Source organism: Arachis stenosperma, chromosome 8 (genome assembly GCF_014773155.1).
Source record: "Arachis stenosperma cultivar V10309 chromosome 8, arast.V10309.gnm1.PFL2, whole genome shotgun sequence".
In the NCBI taxonomy this organism is placed as follows: domain Eukaryota; kingdom Viridiplantae; phylum Streptophyta; class Magnoliopsida; order Fabales; family Fabaceae; genus Arachis; species Arachis stenosperma.
In genome coordinates this window covers 44,240,193-44,268,192 of record NC_080384.1, presented here as the reverse complement: position 1 = coordinate 44,268,192, position 28,000 = coordinate 44,240,193, and the positions used below count along the sequence as shown (strand labels likewise).

Genomic DNA, 28,000 nt, shown 5'->3' with positions numbered 1-28,000 from the left:
TTAAAAATATAATCATTTAAATAAATAAATACTAATATAGTAATATATGATTTAATTGATAGCAGCAAAACACTTACTAATGAACTAATAATGGCAGATAATTAGCAGACATGTGTGACCTACACATGAATCGGATAATGTGGGTGGTTTTATTGAGTAATATAACATATATTGACTATATCTTGTGTTGATCAAAATTTTGTATTAGCAGTGCAATAAATAGTGATGAGGAACAAGCTGACAATATAGTAGGTAGCTTATTTTTCTATATAAGGTCTTATAAATCTGAATTCATTGTCTCATATCTCCCATCAGATGTTCTAGCTAGCTAGCTTTATTACATTATTAGTATTATCTGATTTCTTGCTTCATAGTAGTTGTTTCCTTCTTAAGACAATGGCACTGAGTGGTAAGCTTAGTACTGAAATTGTGATCCATGCACCTGCTGGAAAGTTCTTTAATCTTGTATCAAAATCTCTCCACGATGTTCAAAATATTTGTGAAAGAGTGCATCACGCCAAGCTGCTTCAGGGTGAGGACTGGCAAAGCATCGGCGGTTCGGTTAAACACTGGACATATGTTATAGGTAATCAAGCTTAATTTTAAATGAATTAATTTGTAAATTAAAAAAGACATCTCGTGGGATTTTTATTTGTCATAATATCATTTTTTCAAAAACCTAAACATATGATAAAAGTCGCATAAATAATTATATTTTTAATACGTCTTTTTTTTATTTAAGAGTTATTTTTTGGGTTTACATAAATTTTTATGTTTTTTTTCTTTGTTATTTATTTTAAACTAAAATTCTTCCTATTAAAGTTCAACATGAATCAAATTTTAGATTTTTCTATTATAAAAATTTTGATATTATATTATAATACCATTTTTTTCAAAAATTTAATTTAAAAAGGAGATACATGAATAATTATATCTTTAACATTTTCTTTTCTTTAATTTGAGATTTTATTAAATTTAATTAGTTTCCCTCCATTTACAACAAAAAAAAGTTCTTACTATGAAATAATATTAGTGAGAATTATATGAATTTTGTTTAAAAATCCTATTATGAATGAGATTATTAGAAGAGAGCAATAAGTATTTTTTATATTTCATAAAAATATAAACAAAAATTAGATTTTGTCTTCAAGACAAAAGACAAAATTTTAAGACAACCAAAAGGACTAGCATAATTTGTATGTAATTATGTTAACTAATTGACATAATTATTCTCAGGTTTCCTCAATTTTTTTTCTTTTTTTTTATTTTTTAAAATTTGATTATTGTCAAGCAACAGATGGTAAAGTAACTACATGCAAGGAGACAATTGAATCCATTGATGAGAAGAACAAGACAATCAAATTGAATCTCTTTGATGGAGACATAAGTCAACAGTATAAAGTCTTGAAGCTCACCATGCAAGAGATTGATAACAGCAATGGAAGTGTTTCAGCTAAATGGACAGTTGAATATGAGAAAATTAATGATAACGTGGAAGCTCCTTATGGTTACATGGAATACGTTGACAAATGTACTAAAGAAATGGATGCTCATCTTCTCAAGGCATAATAATTACTGAAAGAAAATTAGAAGCACGTTATATGATGAATGGTTGGAAGTGTTTATATAAATTAAATAATAAGTGTGAACTTGGGTGAACAATAGAATAAGGAAGTATGTTTCCAAATTCCAACCTTACATGTATGTTTATCCTTCGTTTGTATGTATGTATGTATGTATATATATATATGTATGTATATATGTATGGTCATCATCGTTAATGATCTCTTTTGTTGGTTGTGTTTATGCCATGGATGTGTGGAAACTTGAAAGTATCTGTGTATGTCTAATAAAAATTAGAGTAATGATTGGTAATCAATTTTTTTGGGTAACATAAGTTAAATTTTTAAAATTATTTTGTTTATTTTAAATTAAAAATTTAAACATTGAATTAAATTGACTAATATTAACTAATTAAAAATTAATTTTCTAACTTTCTCATAAACATAATGAGTATATCGGAAAAAATATTTGAATGATCAAATTAGTATTTTTTAAATAAAATAATCAATTTTTTAACTTTCGCATAAACATAATGAGTAAATCAAAAAAATATCTGAATTATCAAATTATTGTTAAAAGTATTGTTTAATAATAAAAATATTTTTAAAATATTTAATTAAAAAATAATTTTCTAATTTTCTCATAAACATAATGAGTAAATAAAAAAATCTGAATTATCAAATTAAATAATAAAAATATTTTTAAAATATTTAATTAAAAATTAATTTCTAACTTTTTCATAAACATAATGAGTAAATAAAAAAAATCTGAATTATCAAATTATTGATAAAAGTATTCTTTTAAATTTTTTAATAATAAAAATATTTTAAAAATATTTTAAAACAATAAAAATATCCAACTATTAAATATATATTCTTAAAAAATCTTTTAAAAATTACATTTTTATGTATTTTATGTAAAAATATTAGAAAAACTAGATATTTTTACTTTAAAATTTAATGATTTTAGCTAAATGAATTTTGTAACGATATTGTTCACTTTAGCACACATGCCCTCACGATTTTGTCTTTGACAATAGGGTTGATAACCGAAACCCTCCCCCCACTCACTCGTCAAAACGCGTCATGTTAAGAAGAGGTATCGACACCCTTATTCGTTCTCCTCCCCAACCGATATGGGACCTTACAAATTTAGTTTGCAATGTTTGTTGTAAATGGACAAAAATATTTTTAAGAAGTCACAAATCGAAAAATTTTAACATTAATTTTAATACCAATTATTCTTTGATTTTTTTATTTAAATTAAATAATTTTAATATTTATTAAAATATATAATTGGCAGAGTATTTACTAATTTAAATACGTATTGCACATTTCAGATACTGTGATATGAAAATCATAAAAAATATAATTCGGTAACTAGTAGATACTCAAGATAAGTAACAATGTTTGAAAACAAATAATTCGGTTACACTCAAAATACATACAAACCACACATTTATTCATAAATAGACTACTCAATATTCGTGATATGTGTATTTATATATTTAGATGTCTCGGTATTTGGGATACGTCATATATGTTTATTCATAATTAGATAATTCAGTATATGAGATATGTGTATGCATGTATGTTTAGGTGTTTCAATACCTTAGATATACTGTCAAAATATAATATATAAATAATTGAAGATAATGATTAATAGGATTTAGGTTTGGTTTGGTAAAATTTTTACTTTTTAAAAGTTGTAGCATTTATATTTAGTAAAATAAAGTTAAAAATGAGTTTTAATAAGTACAAACACTACAATTATGTTTGGTAAAATAATTTTAAAAAATAAAAGTCTATAATAAACATATCTATATATAACGAAGAATAATTACTTTTTTAAATTTTTTAAAATTTCATATAATATAAAAAATAAATATTTATTATATCATAATATCATCACAAAAAAACCATATCAATCAATAATAAAACTTGTATGTAATCTAATATTAGTATTGGTACATCCATTACCCACCTATTTTTACATATGTATATATATGTTGTTACTATAATTTTGACTACATATGTTGTTAATTACCATAATTTTGACTAATATTTATCCAGTTAGTGTACAAAAATTTTATGATAAATTTCCATAAACTACGTCTCCTACCTCACGTTCTACAGAACAAAAAAAAATCTAAAAACGCTTAACGAACCGTTAGAATTCGGTTTTACAGCGATTAAAAACCGTCGCAAATCACTCCAAGAGTCGCCGCAATTTACCGTTTTCTTTGTAGTGAAATCAACTATCAATCAAACATCAATAATTCATTACAGAAATACATTTTGATAGGCAAAATGATCATATATTTACATTGATAATAAAACTTTATAAGCACTATAATCAAATTTTATAAATAATATAATCAAATTTAATTCATGATGCATATAATAAAATCAAAATACAAATAAAACTATAAAAATATTATGGTACCTATTTTGCGTTCCTAAAAATTTTATTAGAATTTAGTGATTAATCATTGTTAGATAATTTCATGGAGTAAAATAACATATATTGACTATTTTTTGTGTTGATTAAAATTTTTTATTAGCAGCGCAATATATTAATAGGGAGGAACAAGCTGACGATATAGTAGCTTAGGTAGCTTATTTTTCTATATAAAATCCTACAAATCTGAACTCATTGTCCCATATCTTGCATCAGATGTTCTAGCTAGCTAGCTTTATTACATTATTAGTATTATCTGATTTCTTGCTTCATAGTAGTTGTTTCCTTCTTAAGACAATGGCACTGAGTGGTAAGCTTAGTATTGAAGTTGTGATCCATGCACCTGCTGGAAAGTTCTTTAACCTTGTATCAAAATCTATCCACGATGTTCAAAATATTTGTGAAAGAGTGCATCACACCAAGCTGCATCAGGGTGAGGACTGGCACAGCATTGGCGATTCGGTTAAACACTGGACTTATGTTATAGGTAATCAAGCTTAATTTTAAATGAATTAATTTGTAAATTAAAAATAAAACATTTCATCGGATTTTATCTGTCATAATATCATTTTTTTCAAAAACCTAAATTATAGCAAAATTTGTATAAATAATTATATTTTTAATATGCCTCCTCATGTAAGATTTAATTTTTGAGTTTATATAAATTTTTTGTATAATTTTTTTGTTATTTATTTTAGGCTAAAATTCTTTTCATTAAAGTTCAACATGAATCAAATTTTAAACTTTTTTATTATAGAAACTTTGATATTATATTATAATATCACTTCTTCCAAAAATTTAATTTGAGAAAAAGATATATGAATGATTATATCTCTAACATTTTTTTCTTTGAGATTTTATTAAATTTAATTAGTTACCCTCTATTTACAACAAAAAACAGTTCTTATTACAAAATAATATTAGTGAAAATTATATGAATTGTTTAAAATTCCATAATGATCGAGATTATTAGAAGAGAACTATAAGTATATACATAAATTGACAAAATTCTTGTATTTTTTGTAGTTCCTAAAAATATAAACAAAAAATAGATTTTGTTTTCAAGACAAAAGATAAAATTTTACGACAACCAAAAGGACTAGCATAATTTGTATGTAATTATGTTAACTAATTGACATAATTATTCTCAGGTTTCCTTAATTTTCTTTTTTTCCCCTTTTTTAATTTTTTTAATTTTGATTATTGTCAAGCAACAGATGGTAAAGTAACAACATGCAAGGAGACAATTGAATCCATTGATGAGAATAACAAGACAATCAAGTTTAATCTCTTTAACGGAGAAATAAGTCAACAGTATAAAGTCTTGAAGCTCAGCATTCAAGAGATTAATAACAGCAATGGAAGTGTTTCAGCTAAATGGACACTTGAATATGAGAAAATTAATGATAACGTCGAAGCTCCTTATGGTTACATGGAACTGTTTGACAAATGTACTAAAGAGATGGATGCTCATCTTCTCAAGGCATAATAATTACTAAAAGAAAATTAGAAACACGTTATATGCATGGTTGGAATTTAATAAGGGGTAGGTTTTCGGGACTGTTTTGGAAGTGTTTATATAAATTAAATAATAAGTGCGTGTGAACTTGGGTGAAGAATAGAATAAGGAAGTGTGTTTTCAAAGTCCAACCTTACATGTATGTTTATCCTTCGTTTGAATGGATTGAACTATTGTATGTATGTATGTATGTATGTATGTATGTATGTATGTATGTATGTATGTATGTATAGTCATCGTTCATGATTTCTTTTGTTGGTTGCGTTTATGCCATGGATGTGTGGAAACTTGAAAGTATCTGTATATGTAATAAAAATTAGAGTCACGATGGGTAATCAATTTTTTTGGGCAGCATAAGTTAAATTTTTAAAATTATTTTATTTATTTTAAATTTAAATTTTAAATTAAAAACGATTAATTCTAAATTTTAAATTAAAAAATTTAAACTCTGAATTAAATAGACTAATATTAATTAATTAAAAATTAATTTTCTAACTTTCTCATAGACATAATGAGTACATCGAAAAAATATTTGAATTATCAAATTATTGATAAAAGTATTTTTTTAATTTTTTAATAATAAAAATATTTTAAAAATATTTAATTAAAATTAATTTTCTAACTTTTGCATAAACATATGAATAAATCGAAAAATATCTAAATTATCAAATTATTGATAAAAGTATTTTTTTAATAATAAAAATATTGTTAAAATATTTACTTAAAATTAATTTTCTAACTTTCGCATAAACATAATGAGTAAATCTCAAAAAAATATCTGAATTATCAAATTATTGATAAAAGTACTTTTTTAATAATAAAAATATTTAATTAAAAATTAATTTTCTAACTTTCTCATAAACATAATGAAAAAATCGAAAAAAAAAATTGAATTATCAAATTATTGATAAAAGTATTCTTTTAAATTGGATTTTGAATCTATTTCTCAAAACTAATCCAATCCAATTTAAATTGCTATAATATTATTATTTTATTATTTTATTTAAAATTTAAAATATAATATGTTTAGTTTATTATAAATTTTTATGTTATTCACATATTATTATTATTTAGTGAATATTTTATATATTTAAAATAAGATTTATTTATTTATTTATTTTAGGTAATATGTAATTTATTTCTATTGTTATGATATTATTGAGATTTATTATGATATTGTTGGTTATTTAATTAAAATTTGATATTGAAATTTATTCAAAAATAACAATTTTTTTTTAATTCACGAAATCGCAACATTAATCTAATTTAAAGTATTTGAAAATAGATCCAATTGGATCGAATTCTCTAAAAAATTATTCAATCCAAAATTCAAACCATATCGTACCATAAAAAAATTAATGTTCAAATTAGATAAATTTTTAATTCAAAATTTATTTAAATTGCACCACAAACACTCTTATTCCAGTCACACACTTGTTCAGTTTTTTGTTATTTTTTTTATCTTTTTGTTTTCACCCGATCATGTTAGTTATTTGCCTTAGACTAATATGAGTGTGAATAACTTTTATTATATTTACGACCATTATTATTATTAATATTATTCGGGTAAATCACAAAAATGTATTTAAATAATTTTATTATTGATAAAAATACGTTTAAATTTTGTTATCAACAAAAATGCTTTTAAATCATTTAAATAAATGATAAAAATGTCTAACATTAAATATGTATTTTTAAAAATACTTTAAATATTAAATTTTGATACGATTTTTTACAAACATAATTAGTAAAATGAAATATTTTAATTTCATTCTTAAAATTTGGTGATTTTTCGTTAAATATATATTATTCTGTGATTTTTTTATTCATAATTAATAATATTTTTAAAAAATAAAATAAAAATATAGAGATTAAATTTTTATCTCTTTTTTGTGTGTATTTTTTAAAATGTTATGTAAATATTTCTATAAAATTTCGGATCAAATACATAAGTAATTTATCAAATACAAAAGTTATTCGTCACTTATAAAAAATATTTTTTTAAATATTTTGTTGTATTTTTAAATTATTTTAAAATAATTTTTAATAATAAATTTTAAGTACATTTTGCCCAACAATAAAATCATTCAAATACATTTTTAATCATTTATCTTTATTATTATTTTACTATTCATATTGTGTATGTTCATCATAATATGTCTATGAAATACTTTTGGTCTTTTGGATATTTCTCTCTCTCTAAGAGTTGAGAATATGTGGCAATATTTTGAAATCGTCACCTCTATCTATTTCCATAATTATTAAATATTTCTAAATTTCATTCCCAAATTTATTTGGCATAAAAAAAATTTGAATGGCGCCTAAAGTTTCAAAACAGATTAAAACTTTTCAAAATTTTAATAAATATTTATTCAAATTTTTATTTAAATGAAAAAAATTTACAAAAAAAGTTCAAATATTAAAATTTTGTTTCTTATTTATATGCACTTTTAAAATATTTATTTTAATATTTTAAAAAAATTTCGAATCAAATATATACAATTTTATCAAAAGCAAAATTCATTTGTTATTTATAAAAAAAATTATATGTTTTGATTATTTAATTCCTATTTTAAGATATTTTAAAAATAGTTTGTCAATAGCAAATTTAGAAAATAAAGTACTTTTACAAACAATTTAATACAATTCAATAGTCCAATATTTTTTTTAATAACGAAAATTCGTAGTTTATAAAAGAAGTTTATATGTGTTGATTATTTATGGTCAGTCGTAGTTTATAAAACTTGAACATTTTTTTATTTATTGGGTCCGTATATCAGATATATTTTGGATACAATATTTATCAATATTTATTCAATATGCGTATCTTTTGTATTCAATCGTATTTTAATAAAAAATAAAAAATATTTTTCTCAAAATATTTAGACACACTTAAATACTATATGTTAATATGCTAAATTTTATTCTTAACATATATTTTTAAAATAAGTTTAGAAATAATATATATTATTAATTATTAAAATAAAAATATTTTAAATACTTTATATAATTAAAAAATAAAAAAATTCTTTTACATTTTAATATTAATAAATACCAAAATATTATTACAATTTATCTAAAATATACTTTATATTTGATATATATTTTTGTGTTCTAGTATCTTATAAAAATTTTAAATTCATGTGTCTATCTATTTTGTATCTTGTTCTTGTCTATATTAATATCCATACAATCGTGCATGATATAAATTTGGTGAATGCTATCGTATCCTCTATAAAACAAAGGATAAATTACCCCTGATATATATAGTGCTTATAATTATAATTAAGTTGAATGTTAACCATAATAATTAGGTATATATTCTCTACTTTTCTTTCTATCTCTTTTGTAATTATTTAAATTTAGTTTAGTACCGCCAGTCTATAGTGGTGGGAGTGGTGGTGGCTATCACCACCGAAAAAATCTATTTGCGATGAATTCACAAATCCATCAACAAGGTGCAAGTACGTATTCAACTCGTTATACGTGACAACATTTGTACTACCAAGGTATGGAGAATCTCTGCTATATAGGCGTCACTCTTTTCCAACCTCAGCGTACTCACTGCGCTTCCTCCACCCTCTTCTGTATGGTGATAACATATTCGAAGTTCACTATCCGCAAAAATTTTGTCCCTTAAAAGTGATTAAATTCTTGTGCATAATTGTCATCTCATCTTGCAAATCCTATTGTCTGCAATTGAATTTGACTTGATCTCCACCTCATCGATAACAATGTCTTTAATCTCATGAGGATCCAAATCTACCATCTCTTAAACTTGTATTTGACATCATCAACAACAATCTCTTTAACTATGTGTTTATGACTTGAGGATTTAAAGAATCTTTTCAAATGTCTTTATGATTTCTGTCATTACGGACCATAAACTCTTCTCTATCTTTAAGTGCATCAATTGCATTTGTAAATATATTTTTTATTTCATAAAATTTATCTGATAAATCACTTTCAATATATATATTATAAGGGATAATTTACCCTTTATTTTAAAAAGAATATAATAGAAATCACCAATAAATTTTAGTATTTTACTCTCAAAATAATAATAATATTTTTTTTATCATATATCACTTTTGTTTCAATAATTTACTCTACAAATAATTGGATATACATCCACGCGCGTGCATCATGCCTTATATTATTTGTTAATTCATCGACGTTGGACTGAATTGGAAGAAATTAATTATAAATTAAAATACTATCTAGAAGCTTCATGTCAGAAAAAAAAAAAAAAACTTAAGAAAATTTTAAAACAAATAATCAGCACTGAAATTATGATCGATGCACCTTCTGGGAAGTGTGCTGTGTGCATGACAGCAGGCTGCATCAGGGTGACGATTGGCACAGCGTTGGCGGTTCGATTAAACACTGGACTTATGTTATTAATATTGCCTTATTGATAATAATTAAGCTTTTAAATAAATTAAATTGTAAGCAGAAGAATCTATTATTATTATTATTATTATTATTATTATTTTTTTATCTCTTTCGTGTCTAGGACTCACAATAAATAGGACAATAATTAGATTTAGACATATTTTATCTTTATTTATAGATTTAAATTTTTTCTAAAATTTAATTTTATTATATTTACAGATTAAAAATTTTTTAATTTTAATTTTATTTATACTCTAAAATTCTACATCAGATCTTACCCGATTTTATTCGAAACAAATTATTTTTTTAATCAAATATAAAATTTAATTATTTCATATTTCATTAACCATACTAATAAAACAAGAATTACAAAAATTAAGCTCACATTAAAATTAAAAATAACAAAAATTATAATAAAATTTATGTTAAAATTACAAACAATATGTATTCGATTTTTATCAACTTCTTTATATAATTATATGTGTATAATAATATTAATGACATATTATAATAATATATGAAAAGTCCAGATAAATTGAATAAGATTTAACCTAAACTCGCAATTAATCCTATTCGCAACTCAACTAATTTTATTTTTAACTTAGTATTGTAAGCTCAATTCATGTCCCATATAATATGAGTGAGAACTCGTGTATATATATATAACTGGCTCTTATCTAGTTTTTTCAAATATTCTATAAAAGAATTTTAATTTAAAAATATATGAAAGACAATAAAAAAATTACGTCAAAGTATTCTATTGTTATTTATTTATTATCGTTTATTTTATTTTATATTTTTTAACTACCGTTTGAATAATTAAATAATATTATATATAATAAATATATAATTATGATTGTAATCTTCATAAAATTATAAATATTAAATTAAATAAGATTATTGAGTTATTGTCAATTAATATTACTGTTTCTAATTGTTACGGTGGGTAACCGGAGATTAGTCCAATGGATGGCGTTCGGCGGCCCAAGTGAGTGATGGAGGAGGACTCCAGGTAGGTCCGCAACTCGGGAGGCTCCGTCCGACTTGTGCTCGCGTGTGAATGGGGGGTGGTACCTGCAAAGACACTCCGATGCCTAAGTTAGCAAGGGTGTAAGCAGGTCTTAGAGAGTATTGGACTTAGGAATACCTGAGGTGTGTCAGTGTACTTATAGTGGTGAGCCAATAACCACCGTTGGAGTAGTGCCGTATCTTTAGGATAATAACCGTCCCATTATCTTAGGGAGGTTAAGATATGGCTTTATGAAGTGGTTAGAGAGATTTCAGGGGCGGTTACCCATTTGAATGAGTATTTATCTGCCAGCTAATCTCACAACCGACTTCTTCGTACCTAGTCGGGGTTGACACCGACCTCTAGAATGGAGGTGGGTGCTTTGCTAGGCTTAATCTATTGGATCAGGCCTTTCGATTGGACCTGGGCCCTTAACATTGGGCCGGGGTATGAACAGTGCCCCTACTTGAGCCCAAATTTTCTTTAAAGTTTGGGTTCAAGTATTCAACTCGGGTTCGTAGTCGACTTGTTTGAAAGAATACGGATGGTGAGAACCGACGTGATTTTCGCGACTTTTGGTTTCTGACAGTTACGTCAATTCAAGCGTCGTGTCCGTTGAGGGATCATTTAGGGATTGAGGGCTTTGGTAACGGTGCAGTCGCATTAATGACTGCCTCGTTTTTACCATTATGCCCCTTAGCCTATTTATAAATACTTTTCCTCTCTTTCCATTTTCCGTTTTTGCAATCTTTCAAACTTCTCCTTATCCTGTTTGTGTTGCATTCTTGTGTTTGAAGACTTCAGTTCTCCCCAACCTTCATTTTCGGCTAAAGGTTAGTTCTGTTTTTCCCATGTCATTTTTGTTCGTATGTTTTGTTTGGCGAGTAGATAGGTTGACCCGTAGATTCTAGTTTCGAATCTTTCTTCTTTAGTGGCCTTGTTTTTTGATTTTCTTTTTTCCTTTTTCCCTTTTGTAGGTTTTCTGCCACTTTTCTTTACATAAAAAATGGCTTCTGTAGACATTCTTTCTCAGTGGGTTGACGATACGGTCCTTGGGGAGGAACCGTTGGTCGACTCTGAGTTCGTCACCCACCTTCGTACTCACCATAGGCTCTGTACTTCGGACGAGGACGAGCCCAAATATGAATTGATAATCCCGGTCCTGAAGACCGGTCTGCTTTGGGAGAGTTGATGAGGCGACCCCTCACTTTTTCTTTATGTATGAATGCATGATCACCCGTTTGGGTGTTTTTCTTCCTTTCTCGGATTTTGAGATATCCGTTCTGCACCACTGTAAGGTTGCCCCTACTCAACTCCATCCCAATTCCTGGGGTTTCTTGAAGATCTACCAGTTTATAAGCCACGCTCTGGACTTCCCGACTTCCTTGAGAATCTTCTTTTATCTTTTCCATATGACTAAGCCCTTTAGTGGGCTAAATAATAAGCAACAATGGGTATCCTTCCGAGCCATTCAAGGTCGGAGGATTTTCACCCTTTTTGATGAATCCTTCCACGACTTCAAAACTTCTTCTTCAAGGTTCAAGCTGTAGAGGGTCACCACCCCTTTTTTCTGAACGAGCATTCCTCCCCCCGCTTTCCCCTTTATTGGCTGCCGGCCACCCCTTGTGAAAAAATTGGTCTAGATGACCTAGACGAGGTGGAGGCGGCCATTGTAGGGTTTTTCCGAGAAGCATGGGGGAAGGCCCCATACTTGGATACGAGAAAAATCCTCCAGGGGACGTCGGTATTTGTTCAATCTTGCATAGGTAGCGCATGCATTTCCTATTTCCGAGTTGTATTTCACCGACTTGTATTTTACCGACTTGTATTTTGCCGACTTGTAACTTGGTTGTTTCTTTTGTAGATATGGCAAAGAAAAATGCTCAAGAGTCCTACCAGAGGGTGCAGGAAGCCAAGGCAAAGTCTCGTGCCAGGTCCGGGGGTTCCAAGGCGGTCGTCTCTCCTCCTCCTCTTCCTCCTCCTCCTAGAAATGTGGGTACTCCCTCTCAGCCTATTGTTATTTCCTCCTCCTCAAATTTGGCTCGACCACTCCCTTCTGCCCAACCGTTCTCCGAGCCAGAGAGTAAGAAGCGCAAGACTTCAGAGTCTGGCCCTTCTTGGGAAGGTGGTGTTAGGGCGGATGCTCTTGCCTTCGTCCGAAAGAACATCTATCCACTTATTAATATGGATGATGTTTCTGTTCGGAAGCACCTTGCCACTCTGGCCGAAGAAAGTTTTAGGGCGGCGGGAGTTTGTGGCAAACTTCTGGACATGTTTGAGAAGACTCCCCTCAGCTCCTTGGGTACTTCCCCAAAGGTCGAGGAGCTGGAGGAGAGGCTTCTTATGTTTGAAAAACATCAGAAGGAGTTAAAGGAGGAGAGGGATAAGTTAAGGAAGGAGAGAGACGACCTCCGGAAGAAGGAGAGCGAGCTGCGAGCCTAATGTACTATGGAGGTAAATTTAAGGAAGGCAGCCCAGGAGATTTACCAAAGCCTATTTAAAGATATGGTGGAGGTGAAGAAGGATTTGCTGAACTCTCGGACTGCTTATGCTGACTTGGAGGACTCTATCGCCGATGGCGCCGAGGAGTCTTGGAGAATTTTCCTAGAGCAGGTCAGGGTTATAGCCCCCGACTTGGATCTTTCTCCATTACATCCTGACAAAGTGGTGATTGATGGCGCCATTGTTGATCCTCCTGTTCCCGAGGTCCTTTCAGAGTCAGACCTAAAGACTCGGGGCAGAGGATTATAGAGTCTCTCCTCTCCCCAAGATGCTCCGAGTTCTTCAATCCTCACTCCGACTTCCTCTTTAGCTCCTCCTCCCGGTCCTGGTGGTGTTCCCCTGGTGATTCCTCTACTCCGTCCAAGAAATGACTTTTTTATTTTTGTGGCTATATGGGGGCCCGGCCTGTGGGTCCCCCCTTTTTTAAACTTCTATTTATTTGCTGGTGGTTGTGAACAATTTGCTTCTGGCCTTTCAAGGCCGTAAACAAAATATTCTGTTTGTTGCCCTTTTTTGGATAAGGGTTTAAACAAAAAAATGCCTTTTTTGGATAAGGGTTTTCTAATCGAAGTAGGTGCCCTTTTTTGGATAAGGGTTTAAGTTACTTTGCGCGTGCTCATGCTTTTCTTTTGAAATATGTTTGATCTTTTTCGAAAAACCTTCTGCTAGCCTGCATTATTTTCTCGAGCCTTTTTCGTGGAAAGGCTTGTGTGCAAGCTTTAAACTTTTCAGGTTGTCATATCTCTTTTGTTATCCTTTATACTCGACTTTGCTTTAGTGAGTTTTTATGACTTAGGTTATTTTTGCGATGCGTTTTTCTTCTACTCGGTGTTATACTCCGATCTGTGGATCAAAGTTTTCCAAGTTTTCCTACTCGGGAGCTCTTTCCGACTTATGAGTCGGGTTGGTTCCCGAGTTTTTACGACCGACTTGTATAACCTCTTTACGCCGACTTGTACCTCGTCGTTTTATCCTGACGACCATCTAGGTCGGTTCATGGGATTTTCACGCTTTGTCGAGCTTAAGTCGGCGCGTTTCGTAGAAAGACTTAGAAAAATAAAGGAGGATATTGAGAGATATTATGAATGAAAAAAGATCTTTATTAATCGTGAAGGTACCTTTTTGCTACTAAGGGTCTTGACAGTATATTTTCCCTTAGCCTCTACTATGATGCCTCGTTAAAAACCCCTCTCCAGAAAAACCCTTTTTTGGGAAAAAATCATGAAGCTGGGAAAAGAGTACATCAGGGAGTAGAGTTCGCTTCTAGCTGTAGTACCTTTTCATATTACAAGCATGCCACGACCTTGGTAACTCAGTGCCATCCAGGTCGGTTACTTTATAATAACCTTTCCCTAACACTTCTTTGATTTTGTATGGCCCTTTCCAATTGGCGGCGAGCTTTCCTTCTCCTGATTTGTTGACCCCAATGTCGTTTCTAATTAGGACCAGGTCATCTACGGCGAATGTTGAATGACTTTCTTGTTGTATCTGGTAGTCATCCTTTGCTTTAATGCCGCTTCTCTTATCTGGGCGTTCTCTCGGACTTCGGGAAGCAAGTCGAGCTCCTCTTTGTGCCCCTGTACATTTTCGACCTCATCATGGAGAATTACCCTTGGGCTTTGCTCACTGATTTCTATAGGAATCATGGCTTCTACGCCGTAGACTAGTCGGAAGGGTGTTTCTCCTGTGGCGGATTGGGGGGTCGTCCTATAAGCCCATAGCACTTGGGGGAGCTCGTCAGCCCAAGCTCCCTTTGCTTCCTGTAATCTCTTCTTCAGTCCTGCCAGTATGACTTTGTTAGCTGCCTCGGCTTGCCATTAGCTTGTGGGTGTTCTACCGAGGTGAACTGGTGTTTGATTTTCATACTGGCTACCAAACTTCTGAAGGAGGCGTCGGTGAACTGAGTCCCATTATCTGTGGTGATGGAATAAGGTATTCCATACCTTGTGATAATGTTTTTGTAGAGGAACCTGCGACTTCTTTGAGCGGTGATAGTAGCTAGTGGTTCTGCTTCTATCCACTTTGTGAAGTAATCTATTCCCACGATCAGGTATTTGACTTGCCCTGGTGCTTGGGGAAAAGGACCTAACAGATCCATTCCCCATTTTGCAAAAGGCCAGGGGGAAGTTATACTGATGAGCTCTTCTGGTGGAGCCACGTGGAAATTTGCATGCATCTGACATGGCTGGCATTTTTTCACAAAGTCTGTTGCATCTTTCTGCAAGGTCGGCCAATAGAATCCTGCTCGGATCACTTTTCTGGTCAATGACCTCGCTCCGAGATGGTTTCCGCAGATCCCACTATGTACTTCCTCCAACACCTCGGTGGTTCTTGAGGTCGGTACGCACTTTAGTAATGGCGTTGATATCCCTCTTCTGTAAAGGACATTTTCACCAAAGTATAATGTTGTGCTTCCCTTCGGATCTTTTTAGCCTCTTTCTCCTCTTTGGGGAGGATGTCGAACTTCAGGTATTCGACGAGGGGGTTCATCCATCCGAGGTTTAGGCCGACTACCTCAAGTACCTTTTGTTGATCCTCTGTTTTTGATACCGAGGGCTCTTGGAGGGTCTCTTGAATCAGGCTTCTGTTGTTCCCTCCGGGTTTGGTACTTGCTAACTTGGACAGGGCGTCAGCTCTGCTATTTAGATCCCGAGTTATGTGTTTGATCTCGGTTTCCGCAAAGTGCCCAAGGTGTTCCAAGGTTTTTTCCAAGTATTTCTTCATATTGGGGTCCTTTGCCTGATATTCCCCACTTATTTGGGAAGTCACCACTTGTGAGTCGCTATAGATTGTCACCTTTGTGGCGCCAACCTCTTCTGCTAGCTTTAATCCTGCAATCAAGGCTTCATATTCTGCCTGATTGTTTGAAGCTGGAAATTCAAATTTTAAGGAGACCTCTAACTGGGTTCCTTTTCCATCTACCAATATTATGCCTGCGCCGCTCCCTGTTTTGTTGGAGGACCCGTCTACATAGAGTTCCCATGTAGTTGGTTTTTCCTCTTGTTCACCTGCGTATTCTGCGATGAAGTCGGCGAGGCACTGGGCTTTAATTGCAGTCCGAGCTTCGTATCTCAAATCGAACTCGGAGAGCTCTATCGCCCATTGAACCATTCCCCCTGCAACATCCGTCTTTTGAAGGATTTGCTTCATGGGCTGGTTCGTACGGACTCTTATCGTGTGAGCCTGGAAGTAAGGTCTTAGCCTTTGAGGCTATTACTAAGGAGTAAGCAAACTTCTCTAGTTTGTGGTACCTTAGTTCAGGACCTTGTAGAACCTTGCTGGTAAAATAGACCGGGTGTTGCCCGACCTTGTCTTCTCTGATCAGGGCTGATGAGACAGCCCTGTTTGCGACGGATAGGTATAGGACGAGGTTTTTTCCCGGTACTGGTCGGGTTAAGATAGGAGGTTGGCTTAAGAATTTTTTGAACTCTTGGAACGCCTCCTCACATTCCGGAGTCCATTCAAACTGGCATCCCTTTCTTAACAGAGAGAATAATGGAAGGGATTTTAGTGCCGATCCTGCCATAAATCTGGAGAGGGCTGCAAGTCGGCCATTGAGCTGTTGAACCTCTCTTAAACAAGTCGGGCTCTTCATTTCTAGGATGGCTCTGCACTTGTCGGGATTGGCCTCGATCCCTCTTTGTGTTAGCATGAAGCCTAGAAATTTCCCTGCTTCTACCGCGAAGGCGCATTTTGCGGGATTTAATCTCATCCCATGCAACCTTATAGTGTTGAAGACTTGTGAGAGGTCGGTTAAGAGGTCGACTTCTTGCTTGGTTTTTACTAACATGTCGTCGACGTATACCTCCATTAAGCTCCCTAAATGGGGAGAAAACACTTTGTTCATCAGCCTTTGGTACGTGGCTCCTGCATTCTTCAGTCCGAATGGCATGACCACGTAGCAATAGTTGGCTTTTGGTGTGATGAACGATGTTTTCTCTTGGTCGGGTTCATGCATCGGGATTTGGTTATATCCCGAGTAGGCGTCCATGAATGATAGGTATTGGTACCCTGAGCTGGAGTCCACCAGGGTATCAATACTTGGTAAGGGATAAGGGTCCTTAGGACAGGCCTTATTTAGGTCGGTATAGTCGACGCACATCCTCCATTTACCATTTTGTTTTTTGACTAGCACTACATTGGCTAGCCATGTTGGATATCTGACCTCTCTGATAAAGCCGGCTTCCAGGAGCGCCTGTACTTGCTCTTCTACTATGGAGGTCCTCTCTGGGCCGAGCTTGCGTCTTCTTTGCTGTACAGGTCGGGACCCTGTGTAAACCGAGAGCCTGTGAGACATGAGCTCGGGATCAATCCCGGGCATGTCGGAAGCCTTCCAGGCGAAGAGGTCGGAATTATCTCTTAGGAGTTCACCCAACCTTTGTTTCAGGGCTTCCCTAGGTTGGCTCCTATGTAAGTGTTTTTTCCTTCCTCCTCGCCGACTTGTATCTCCTCGGTTTTTCCACCCGGCTGGGGTCGTAGCTCTTCTCTGGTTCTTGCTCCACCCAACTCTATGGTGTGGACTTCTTTGCCCTTTCCTCTCAGATTCAGGCTTTCGTTGTAGCACTTCCTTGCCAATTTTTGGTCTCCCCTCACCGTTGCTATTCCTCCTGGAGTCGGGAATTTCATGCAGAGGTGAGGGGTTGACACTACTGCTCCAAGTCGATTAAGGGTAGTTCTGCCAATTAAGGCATTGTAGGCTGACCCTTCATCGATGACTATAAAGTCTATACTCAGAGTCCTTGATTTTTCCCCTTTTCCGAAGGTGGTGTGAAGGGGTAAAAATCCCAGTGGCTTTATTGGCGTATCCCCTAACCCATATAGAGTGTCGGGGTAAGCTCTCAACTCTTTTTCATCTAACCCTAGTTTGTCGAAGGCGGGCTTGAAAAGGATGTCCGCCGAGCTTCCCTGGTCTACTAGGGTTCTGTGGAGATGGGCGTTAGCTAGGATCATGGTTATTACCACGGGATCATCATGCCCGGGGATTATTCCTTGCCCATCTTCTTTGGTGAATGAGATAGTGGGGAGGTCGGGCGTCTCATCCCCGACCTGATAGACTCTTTTGAGATGTCTTTTGCGAGAAGATTTGGTGATTCCACCTCCCGCAAAACCTCCTGAGATCATGTGAATGTGTCTCTCAGGGTCTGTGGTGGAGGATCTTTCCTGTCCATATCATCTCGCTTCCTCTTTCCATGTGTGTCCGACCTCTCCATGAGATATCTGTTAAGCCGACCTTCTCTAGCCAGCTTTTCTATCACATTTTTGAGGTCGTAACAGTCGTTGGTGGAGTGACCATATATTTTATGGTACTCGCAATACTCGCTGCGACTTCCCCCTTTTTTATTTTTAATGGGTCTTGGGGGCGGCAGTCTTTCAGTGCAGATTTCTCTGTATACGTCCACTATAGAAGTCCTTAGAGGAGTAAGAGTGATACTTTCTGGGCCTTTCGAGACCGGGTTCTTCCTTCTTCCTGACTTCCCTTTCCCTTTCCCTAGAGGAGGAAGTAGGTCGTGAACTCAGGTCTCTTAATTTGGCATTCTCTTCCATGTTGATGTACTTTTCGGCCTTTCTTGTACATCACTTAGAGAAACGGGGTGCCTTTTAGATATGGACTGTGAGAAGGGGCCTTCTCTAAGTCCGTTGACTAACCCCATTACTGCCTCTGTGGGCAGGTCTTGGATCTCTAAACATGCCTTATTGAACCTTTCCATGTAGGCTCGTAGAGACTCTCCGACCTCCTGTTTTACTCCCAGGAGGCTCGGTGCATGTTTTACTTTATCCTTCTGAATTGAGAACCTCATCAAGAATTTCCTGGAGAGGTCTTCAAAACTAGTAATGGATCTCGGGGGAGGCTATCGAACCACTTCATCGCTGCTTTCGATAAGTGGTCGGGAAAGCCTTGCATCTCGTAGCGTCGGAGGCATCAGCTAGATACATCCGGCTTTTGAAGTTGCTAAGATGATGCTTTGGATCCGTAGTTCCATCATAGAGGTCCATATCAGGGCTTTTGAAGTTCGTTGGAACTTTTGCCCTCATTATGTCCTCGCTGAAAGGATCTTCTCCGCCTGGGAGTTGATCTTCTCCTTCGTCGCGGGAGTTCTTGAGAGAGGATTCTAGCTGCAAGAGTTTTCTTTCTAAATTTCACCGTTCCATCTCTTCCTTAAGGTACCTTTCGGTTTCCTTTTGCCTCTCCCGCTCTTGTTCCAATTGCTCCAGGCGGCTATGGTAGTCCCATCAATTCAGTTACGTGGGATGGTCCACCCTTTTCTGATTCACGACCATCTGAGGAGTTTACCTTTGGATTCTTCATTCCAGAGGTACCCTCTCTGTTTGGTCGTTATCTTGATGTTGGGCTGTGTCTTCATTGTCATTGCCCATGCCTAGATTCTCTTGCTCAGAATCTGTTTCGACATGGCCTTCTTCATGGGATCTTTCTGCCATCGAGGGATGATCTCTCGGTCCCCGGCAACGCGCCAATGTTACGGTGGGTAACCGGAGATTAGTCCAATGGATGGCGTTCGGCCAAGTGAGTGATGGAGGAGGACTCCAGGTAGGTCCGCAACTCGGGAGGCTCCGTCCGACTTGTGCTCGCGTGTGAATGGGGGGTGGTACCTGCAAAGACCTCCGATGCCTAAGTTAGCAAGGGTGTAAGCAGGTCTTAGAGAGTATTGGACTTAGGAATACCTGAGGTGTGTCAGTGTACTTATAGTGGTGAGCCAATAACCACCGTTGGAGTAGTGCCGTATCTTTAGGATAATAACCGTCCCATTATCTTAGGGAGGTTAAGATATGGCTTTATGAAGTGGTTAGAGAGATTTCAGGGGCGGTTACCCATTTGAATGAGTATTTATCTGCCAGCTAATCTCACAACCGACTTCTTCGTACCTAGTCGGGGTTGACACCGACCTCTAGAATGGAGGTGGGTGCTTTGCTAGGCTTAATCTATTGGATCAGGCCTTTCGATTGGACCTGGGCCCTTAACATTGGGCCGGGGTATGAACACTAATATTACTGCATTTACTGAAAAAAATAATAATCTGTAATGACATCATTTCATATTTATATAGCCGACTTTATCTAACAAGATAAAATTTTGTTGTTATTATTGCTGTTGGAACTTGGAAGTCATATAGCTGCATATCTTTCTTCCCTTGATTTCCGCCTCCTTTCAAATGTTATTGGTCGATCCATTCGGTACATCCTTTTTCGTAGCAATTTTTTCTTTTCTGTATTAGATAGGTTTGATCTCTTTTGGAAAATATATATTTGTCTTCTAAACTTTATGTAATAGTATATTCAATACATTAATATTTTTTATAAAATATGACCCTAAATAATATTTTGTAGCCTATACATTAAGAGGAATTAAGATATATTATACGCAGTATTATAAGACTAATATAAATTGTTTTTTTAATCGGTATTTAATTGTGTATATTTTTATAAGCTCATTTTAAAAAAATATATATCCAAATAGTGTATGTTAACTGAAATTTTTTGTCAATATAAATAAAAATTATCATCTTTGATTTTTTGTTATTATTATATTTTATTAGTTGTGTTTAGATTTTATTTCTAAGACAAAAATAAATTTATTATATATTACTAATTTTACAACTATATAAAATATGTTATATATTACTCTTTTATTACAATTGAAATTAATTTTTTTTAAATTAATGAGTTATTTCTTCCTCTTTCTTCTTTTTTCTATTTTATTTCTTCATTTATTCTACTTCTCTTATATATTATTGTCAATAATTAATTATAAATTTAACAATTAAAATGTACAACATGATATTCTCTGATTACAATTAAAATTAAAATTGAAATATTGAAATTAAAGTTGAAATATAACTATATTATATTACTAATTTAACAACCAAAATATATTACATAACACTCTCTCACTAAAATTGAGATAAAATATTTTTTTCTAAAAATAATAAATTTGTTTTCTCCATCCTCTTATCTACATCTCTCCCCTTCTCTATTTTCCTCTACCATTTCCATTCTATATATAACTTATAATTTACATTTTATATTACTAATTTGACAAACCAAAATATGTCACGAGATATTCTTTCATTACAATTAAAATAAAATATCTTTCTCTCTCTTTTTTTCTTATTTATTTTCTATCTCTCTTTACATTTATGTTATACCAAAAATAAAATTAATAAAATAATATAATTTAAATAAATTCATAAAATTATAAAAAAAATACATTAAATTTATAATTAAATATAATTAAAAAATATTTCATAATATTATTCACATAAAAATATATTATTATTATATACATATTTTTAAATTTTTTATTTAATTGTATATTTTTACTACTTATCTTTTTAATTTATATTTTCTCTTCTTTCTGATATTTATTATATATAATTTAAAAAAATATTAATAATTAGATTAAGATTCAATTTTTTTTTAAAAAATAAATTTGATTTAATTTTATAACTATCAATATAAATTTTTTATACTAATATTTAATTATATATTTATATATAGAGAGAAATTTTTTTAAATAATAAACATAAAAATTAATTATTTTTATTTATGCAATAGACTTTACACTTAATCAAATATAAATATAAACATTAAATTTTTTTAAATTTTAGATAATAAATGTTAAAATTAATGTTTAGTAAAAAGTTAAACTCTTTCGTATAAAAATAATGACTAAAAAATTTATTATTTAATTTTTTATTTGCGAAAACTTTAGTTTTTTTTACTGACAAAAACTTTTGTTCTCTACGACTTTTTCATAAAAATAGTTTGATTATATAAATATTTTCTGTCATAATCTATAATATCAAGATAAAATTAATATAATTTTAAAAAATTTATATTTCTGTAATATTATTATGAATAAAAATATTAATAGATATTAAATACAAAAATTTTATTTTATTAATTATGCAATGATAAAGACACAATTTTTATGTCTAATCGATAAAAGTTTCTACTTATTTGATGATGTACTCCTTAAATGAACAAAAGGTGACTAATAAATTAGTTTCTACCAGGAAATAATTGACGACATAATTATTTGTCGGTTTCTTTTATTTTCTTTCTCCTTTTTTGTTTTTTCTGATTTTTTTTTAATTTTTTATTATTATTGATCTTGAGTTCTTGACTGTCAAGCAACAAATGATAAAGTAACTACATATAAGGAGACACAATCGAAGTCATTGATGAGCAGAACAAGACAATTAAATTAAAATAAAAAATAAAAAAATAATTGAATTTAAATATAAAGAGAATCATTTTACTTTTTATTTAATTTATCGCGCTCATCCTAACTTATTCATACCATCATTTGAGAATTGAATCGAAAATTTTTTTTATTTTTTTACTCAATTTTTGAATATAATAAGAAAGAGACTCACTCAACCTCAATTGTCCACGTATGATTTTATTACTAACTTAAAAGGAAAATTTTTACACTTTTAATATCTGAATTACGACGTAGGGGTGAGCAAGGTCCGGTCCGGCCCGAGACCCAGCCCGAACCCAATGAAATTTGGGTCATGAAGACCCGGATCTGAAGATACCCGGGATTGACCCGGGAGAAAAAAATGAAACCTTGGAACTTAGTGAAATCGGGACCGGGCCATGGCTCGGGTCACCCGGACCCGGCCCGGCGGCTCGGTAACTCATTTATGCGCTCATACAATTTGAATCAAGGGGAAAAGGGGTTAGGGCATTAACGCATTCAGATCTGAGAAATTCAACCTCACTCCCTCAACCATTCAACCTCACTTGCCCAGTCCTCAGTCCCCACTCCCCACTCCCCAGTTCGGCAGTCTCCACTCCGCCACTTTCCATCGCCGACGCCGATCCAGTGACCCCTGACCTCATCTTCTCTCCCCACGGCCCACTCTCAATCTCCCAGCAAGCAGCCATGGACAACGGACTCCCAGCAGCAGCAAGCACGCATCACGCAGTCGCCCGCTACTCCGTCCTCGTCTTCCCAGCAAGCACGCACCAGGCAGTCTCACCCCACTACCCCAGTCTTGAGTCTCTGGCAAAGCCGTTCGTTCGAGGGACGATGGTGCTGCCCTACTTCTCGTGACGTGTCGCATCTATGCTTGGCCCGGTCGTCTTCTTTTCTGCTTCTCTGCTAGTCCTTCTCCTTCTGCTCCGCTCTCTTCTCCGGTCTTCTTCTCAGATAAACAGTTAATTTTGTTATTTAATTAATATTCTGATTAGGGATTAGGGGTTTTGATAATTTGATTATAAAAATTTGCGAATTTAGGGATGTGGTTGTTATTTTGATTATTAGAATTCTGATTAAGGTTGTGGGATAAAGTTGTAAACGACAAAGGATAGAATGTCAAGGGTGTTGTAATTTTGTGATGTGCTAGTGAGAAGCAATTTTTTATTCATTTTTTGCGTTGCAGACTTGCAGTCCTTATTGATTTTTTTCCTTTTTTTTTGTGAGGTCAATAGCATTTCCTTTGAGATCAATCCCTCATGCATTCATGAAACTTGTGGGTGTTGATTCTTTATTATTGTGAACTTTAATTATTGTGAATTTAGAGATGTTAAATTATTTATGCATTTGGTGTTTATTGATTATTGTTTAGTTGATTATTGTTTACTAATTATTGATTAATGTTTTGTTCTTCATGCATTAGTTGATTATTTAGTTGATTATTGTTTTGTTCTTCATGCATTATTATAAGGTTTCTATCTTTATGATTGAGCAGAATACAAGAATGAAAATTGAAGCTCAAAATCCTGTTGCTTCTGCTAAAAATCCTGCTGCTTCTGCTTTGATGCCGCCACAACTCCTGCTGAACCACAAGTTAACGAAGAAGATAAGGATACAAAAATGTGAGACTATTGCATAATATTGTATTGTTTGTATTGACTTAAATATTTAGTACTATTAGATAATATTAGTATTGATTGTGGTTATATTTTAATTTTAGAAAAGGTAAGGTAATGTGAATGGCCCGGTTTTCACCCGGTATAATCGTGGCCCGAAAGGGTATAGGTTTCATCGGGTCAAGGATCGAGTTCGGATATCATAAATAGGCCCGGTACATATTTCGGGTCGGGTTTGGATCACGTCAAACCCGGTTTCACCCGGTCCATGCACACCCCTATTACGACTACAATAACTTATGACATATTTATAACCTCTTATTATGTTAAAATAAAAAAATCCTAAATTTATAATATAAGACCCAATTTAATAACTAAATAAACAAAATTAAAATATATCAAACTAAATTGAATATTCTCAAAAATATAAACCAATCACTTTTAAATAATAATTGATTCATATCACAAATATTTGATGTACGTATAATTCTTCTCTTTTTTTTTTAAATTTATTATTGAATCTTGTAGGTAAAAAAAAGTACATAAAAAGAATAAATACAAAAAAGATTATTATTTTTTTGTTATATATATATATATATATATATATTTTGCAGGTTATGCTTTTTTATTTTATTTTTTTTTATAAATAATGAGATAAAAAAAACGATAAAATAATAATGAGACACAACACAAAAAATAAGGACGATAAAAGTATAAAAAAAGATGTGAGAGAAATTAGAATTCTTGTTGGATAAAATCTAAACGCTACTGGAAACAATAAAAAACAATAAGAAATAATAACAATAAGAAAAATGCGAACGAAGGTGAGATCGACACAAACAAAAAAGAAAAAAAAAAGATTAAACAACAAATTAACCACAATGAGTGCAAGAGACAAAGCAGAACACACAGCAACAGAGACCGAACCAAGATTTTTTTTTTTATGAAATAAGAAAAATAAATATAGATTAATAAAAATTAATCTCACATCTAAACTCTAATACCAAACAATAAAAAATAAAAGGAAAAAGAAAAAAAAATTGAAATAAAAAAATTAAAATTAAAAAAATAAAAAATAAAAAAATAAGTTGAAATTAAATACAAAAATAATTATTTTATTTTTTATCTAACTTTTTAATACAATAAGAAAGAGACTCTTCAATTTAATTGGTCAACATCATAGTCTAAAAAATTGAATGAAAGGAACTTCTCAACTTTCTACCTAATTTTCCATGCAACAAAAAAAAGACTCACTCAACTTCATTTGTTTGCACTATAGTTTTATCACGAAACTAAAAAAGTACTTTGATACTCTTCTAATAACTAAATATGACGACTATAATAGTTTATGAGATATTTATAACCTCTTATTAGGTTAAAACTAAAAAAAATCCTAAGCCCACAAATATGAAACCCAATTTAGTAACTAAATAAATAAAATCAAAATATATCAAATTAAATTGAACATTTTAAAATAATAAATTAATAACTTTTAAATAATACATAAACTCTTCCTATCACAAATACTTGAATATTTGAAGCACGTACTCTCCTTCAAAAAAGATTCATCTTTGAGCTGAAAAATATGTATAAAAAGAACAAATAAAAGAAAGATAATTTCTGTTTTTTTTTTCAAATTGAATAAAAAGATACAATAAAATTTAAAAGGTAAACAAAAGGATACATTGAAATTGAATACAAAGATAATCACTCTATTTTCTACCCACTTTTTTGATGGAATAAGAAAAAGACTTCTCAACCTGACTTGTCTACATCATAGTTTGGGAATTGAATCGAAAGGACCCACCGATCAACCTTCTACCCAATTCTCCGATGCAACAAGAGATGAACTCACACAATTTCAATTGTCCACATTATGGTTTTATTACCAAATCAAAAGGGGAATTTTCATGGTATTTATAATCTCTTATTATGTTAAAAGTACTGCTACACATACAAGTCTTTTTGGCATACAAGTTATACAAGTCACTTACATAACGCGCATGCGTTCCTTCTCCTCCTCCTCCTCCTATTCCTTCTTCTTCTCCTTCTTTACATTTCTCTTACCTTTTTCTTCACGTGTTTCATTTTCATCGTCATTTTCTTTATTACTGTTGTTGTTGCTGCATTTTTTCTCCTTTTTTTTCTATTGAATTTACAACATTATGTATTTTTTTCTTCCTTGTTTGATTTTTTTCTCCCAAGAAAAATATTGAGAATATTAAATAAGAAAATGAAGAAGAAGAAGTAGCAGAAGATGAGGAGGAAAAAGATGAAGAATTTTGAATTATGCAAAACTTATCAGCACACATACACCGAAAATTCTTAAACAATACACTTGAATATCTTCGTGTTACACCCAAATATCTTTGTATTACCCAAATTTGCTGCAAATACAAAAAAATATTTTCTCTAATGCTGCATTTTTTTCTTCTCCTTTTTTTTTATTTTTTTTTTAGTTGAATGAATGTAAGTTCATCATCTTTCACGTAATTTTGTAGCATTATGTGTTGTTTCTTCTTCTTTGATTGATTTTGTTATTTTTATTCTTGTTAAAAGAGTAAAACAAAAAGAAACTTGAGAAAATAAAAAAAAAAAAAAAGATGAATAAGAAAAGAAGAAGAAGATTGTGATGATCGATGATGAAAAAAAAGAAGAAGCAGCTAAAGATAAAAAAGAGGAAGAGGAAGAGTTTTAAATTATGCAAAACTTATCAGCACACATAAACAAAAAATTCTTAAATAATACACTCGAATATCTTCGTGTTACACCGAAACATCTTCGTGTTACACCCAAATTTGCTGCAAATACAGAAAAATATTTCCTCTAATGCTGCATTATTTTTTTCTTCTTCTTTTCTTCCTTATTTCTTTCTTTTTTTTAGTTAAATGAATGTAAGTTCATCATCTTCTAAATAATTTTGTAGCATTATGTACTTCTTCTTTGTTTGATTTTTTTATTTTTATTCTTGTTAAAAGAGTAAAAACAAGAAGAAACTTGAGAAGATAAAACAAGAAAAAAAAGGATGAATAAGAAAAAAAGAAGAAGAAGAAGAAGATGATGATGATGATGAAAAAGAAGAAGAAGAAGCAGTAGAAGATGAGGAAGAGGGAGAAGAAGAGTTTTAAATTATGCAGAATTTATCAGCACACATATATCGAAAATTCTTAAACAATACACTCAAATATCTTTGTGTTATACTCAAATTTGCTGCAAACATAGAAAAATATTTTTTTAATATAGAAGTTTTACATTATATTCAATTCAAACTATCAACGATGAAATATTATTCACCTACAGAATCATAAACTACTAACGAAAAAATTAACTAGAATTGAACCACATCTCAGCCACTTGATTGAATTCAAAACAATAATAATTTTTGTTCTAGTTTAATTGATAATCTGAACTTGAATTATTCATTATTTTCAACAACGAGATAACTGATAATAGATGAGAAGGAGGAAAAGGAAGGAGGAGAAGAGATTCCAATAAAAAAAGAAAGAGGAAGAATAGGAGGAAGACGTGGTGTTGGTGACGATGATAATAAAAGAAAGAAGAAAAACGTGCAGCAATGACACGAAAAAGAACATACATACGTAAATATAAATAATCTGTAAAAACTTGTATAAAAAAATGACTTATATATAGAGAATAACTTTTATTTGAACCTCAATTTTTCCAATACCTTTCTGTCAATTAATTTGGTCTAG

The 28,000-nt window shown here is 32.0% G+C and overlaps 2 protein-coding genes across 2 annotated transcripts; both read left to right on the top strand.

Moving 5' to 3' along the window:
- Positions 1–328: 328 nt before the first annotated feature.
- Positions 329–1,642, top strand: LOC130944228 (MLP-like protein 43). Its single transcript, XM_057872441.1, has 2 exons — positions 329–586; positions 1,298–1,642. Exons 1-2 carry the CDS (start codon positions 397–399, stop codon positions 1,567–1,569), a joined length of 462 nt encoding a protein of 153 aa, XP_057728424.1. The 5' UTR covers positions 329–396; the 3' UTR covers positions 1,570–1,642.
- Positions 1,643–4,209: 2,567 nt separating this feature from the next.
- Positions 4,210–5,881, top strand: LOC130944227 (MLP-like protein 34). Its single transcript, XM_057872440.1, has 2 exons — positions 4,210–4,510; positions 5,241–5,881. Exons 1-2 carry the CDS (start codon positions 4,321–4,323, stop codon positions 5,510–5,512), a joined length of 462 nt encoding a protein of 153 aa, XP_057728423.1. The 5' UTR covers positions 4,210–4,320; the 3' UTR covers positions 5,513–5,881.
- The last annotated feature ends 22,119 nt before the right edge of the window (positions 5,882–28,000 follow it).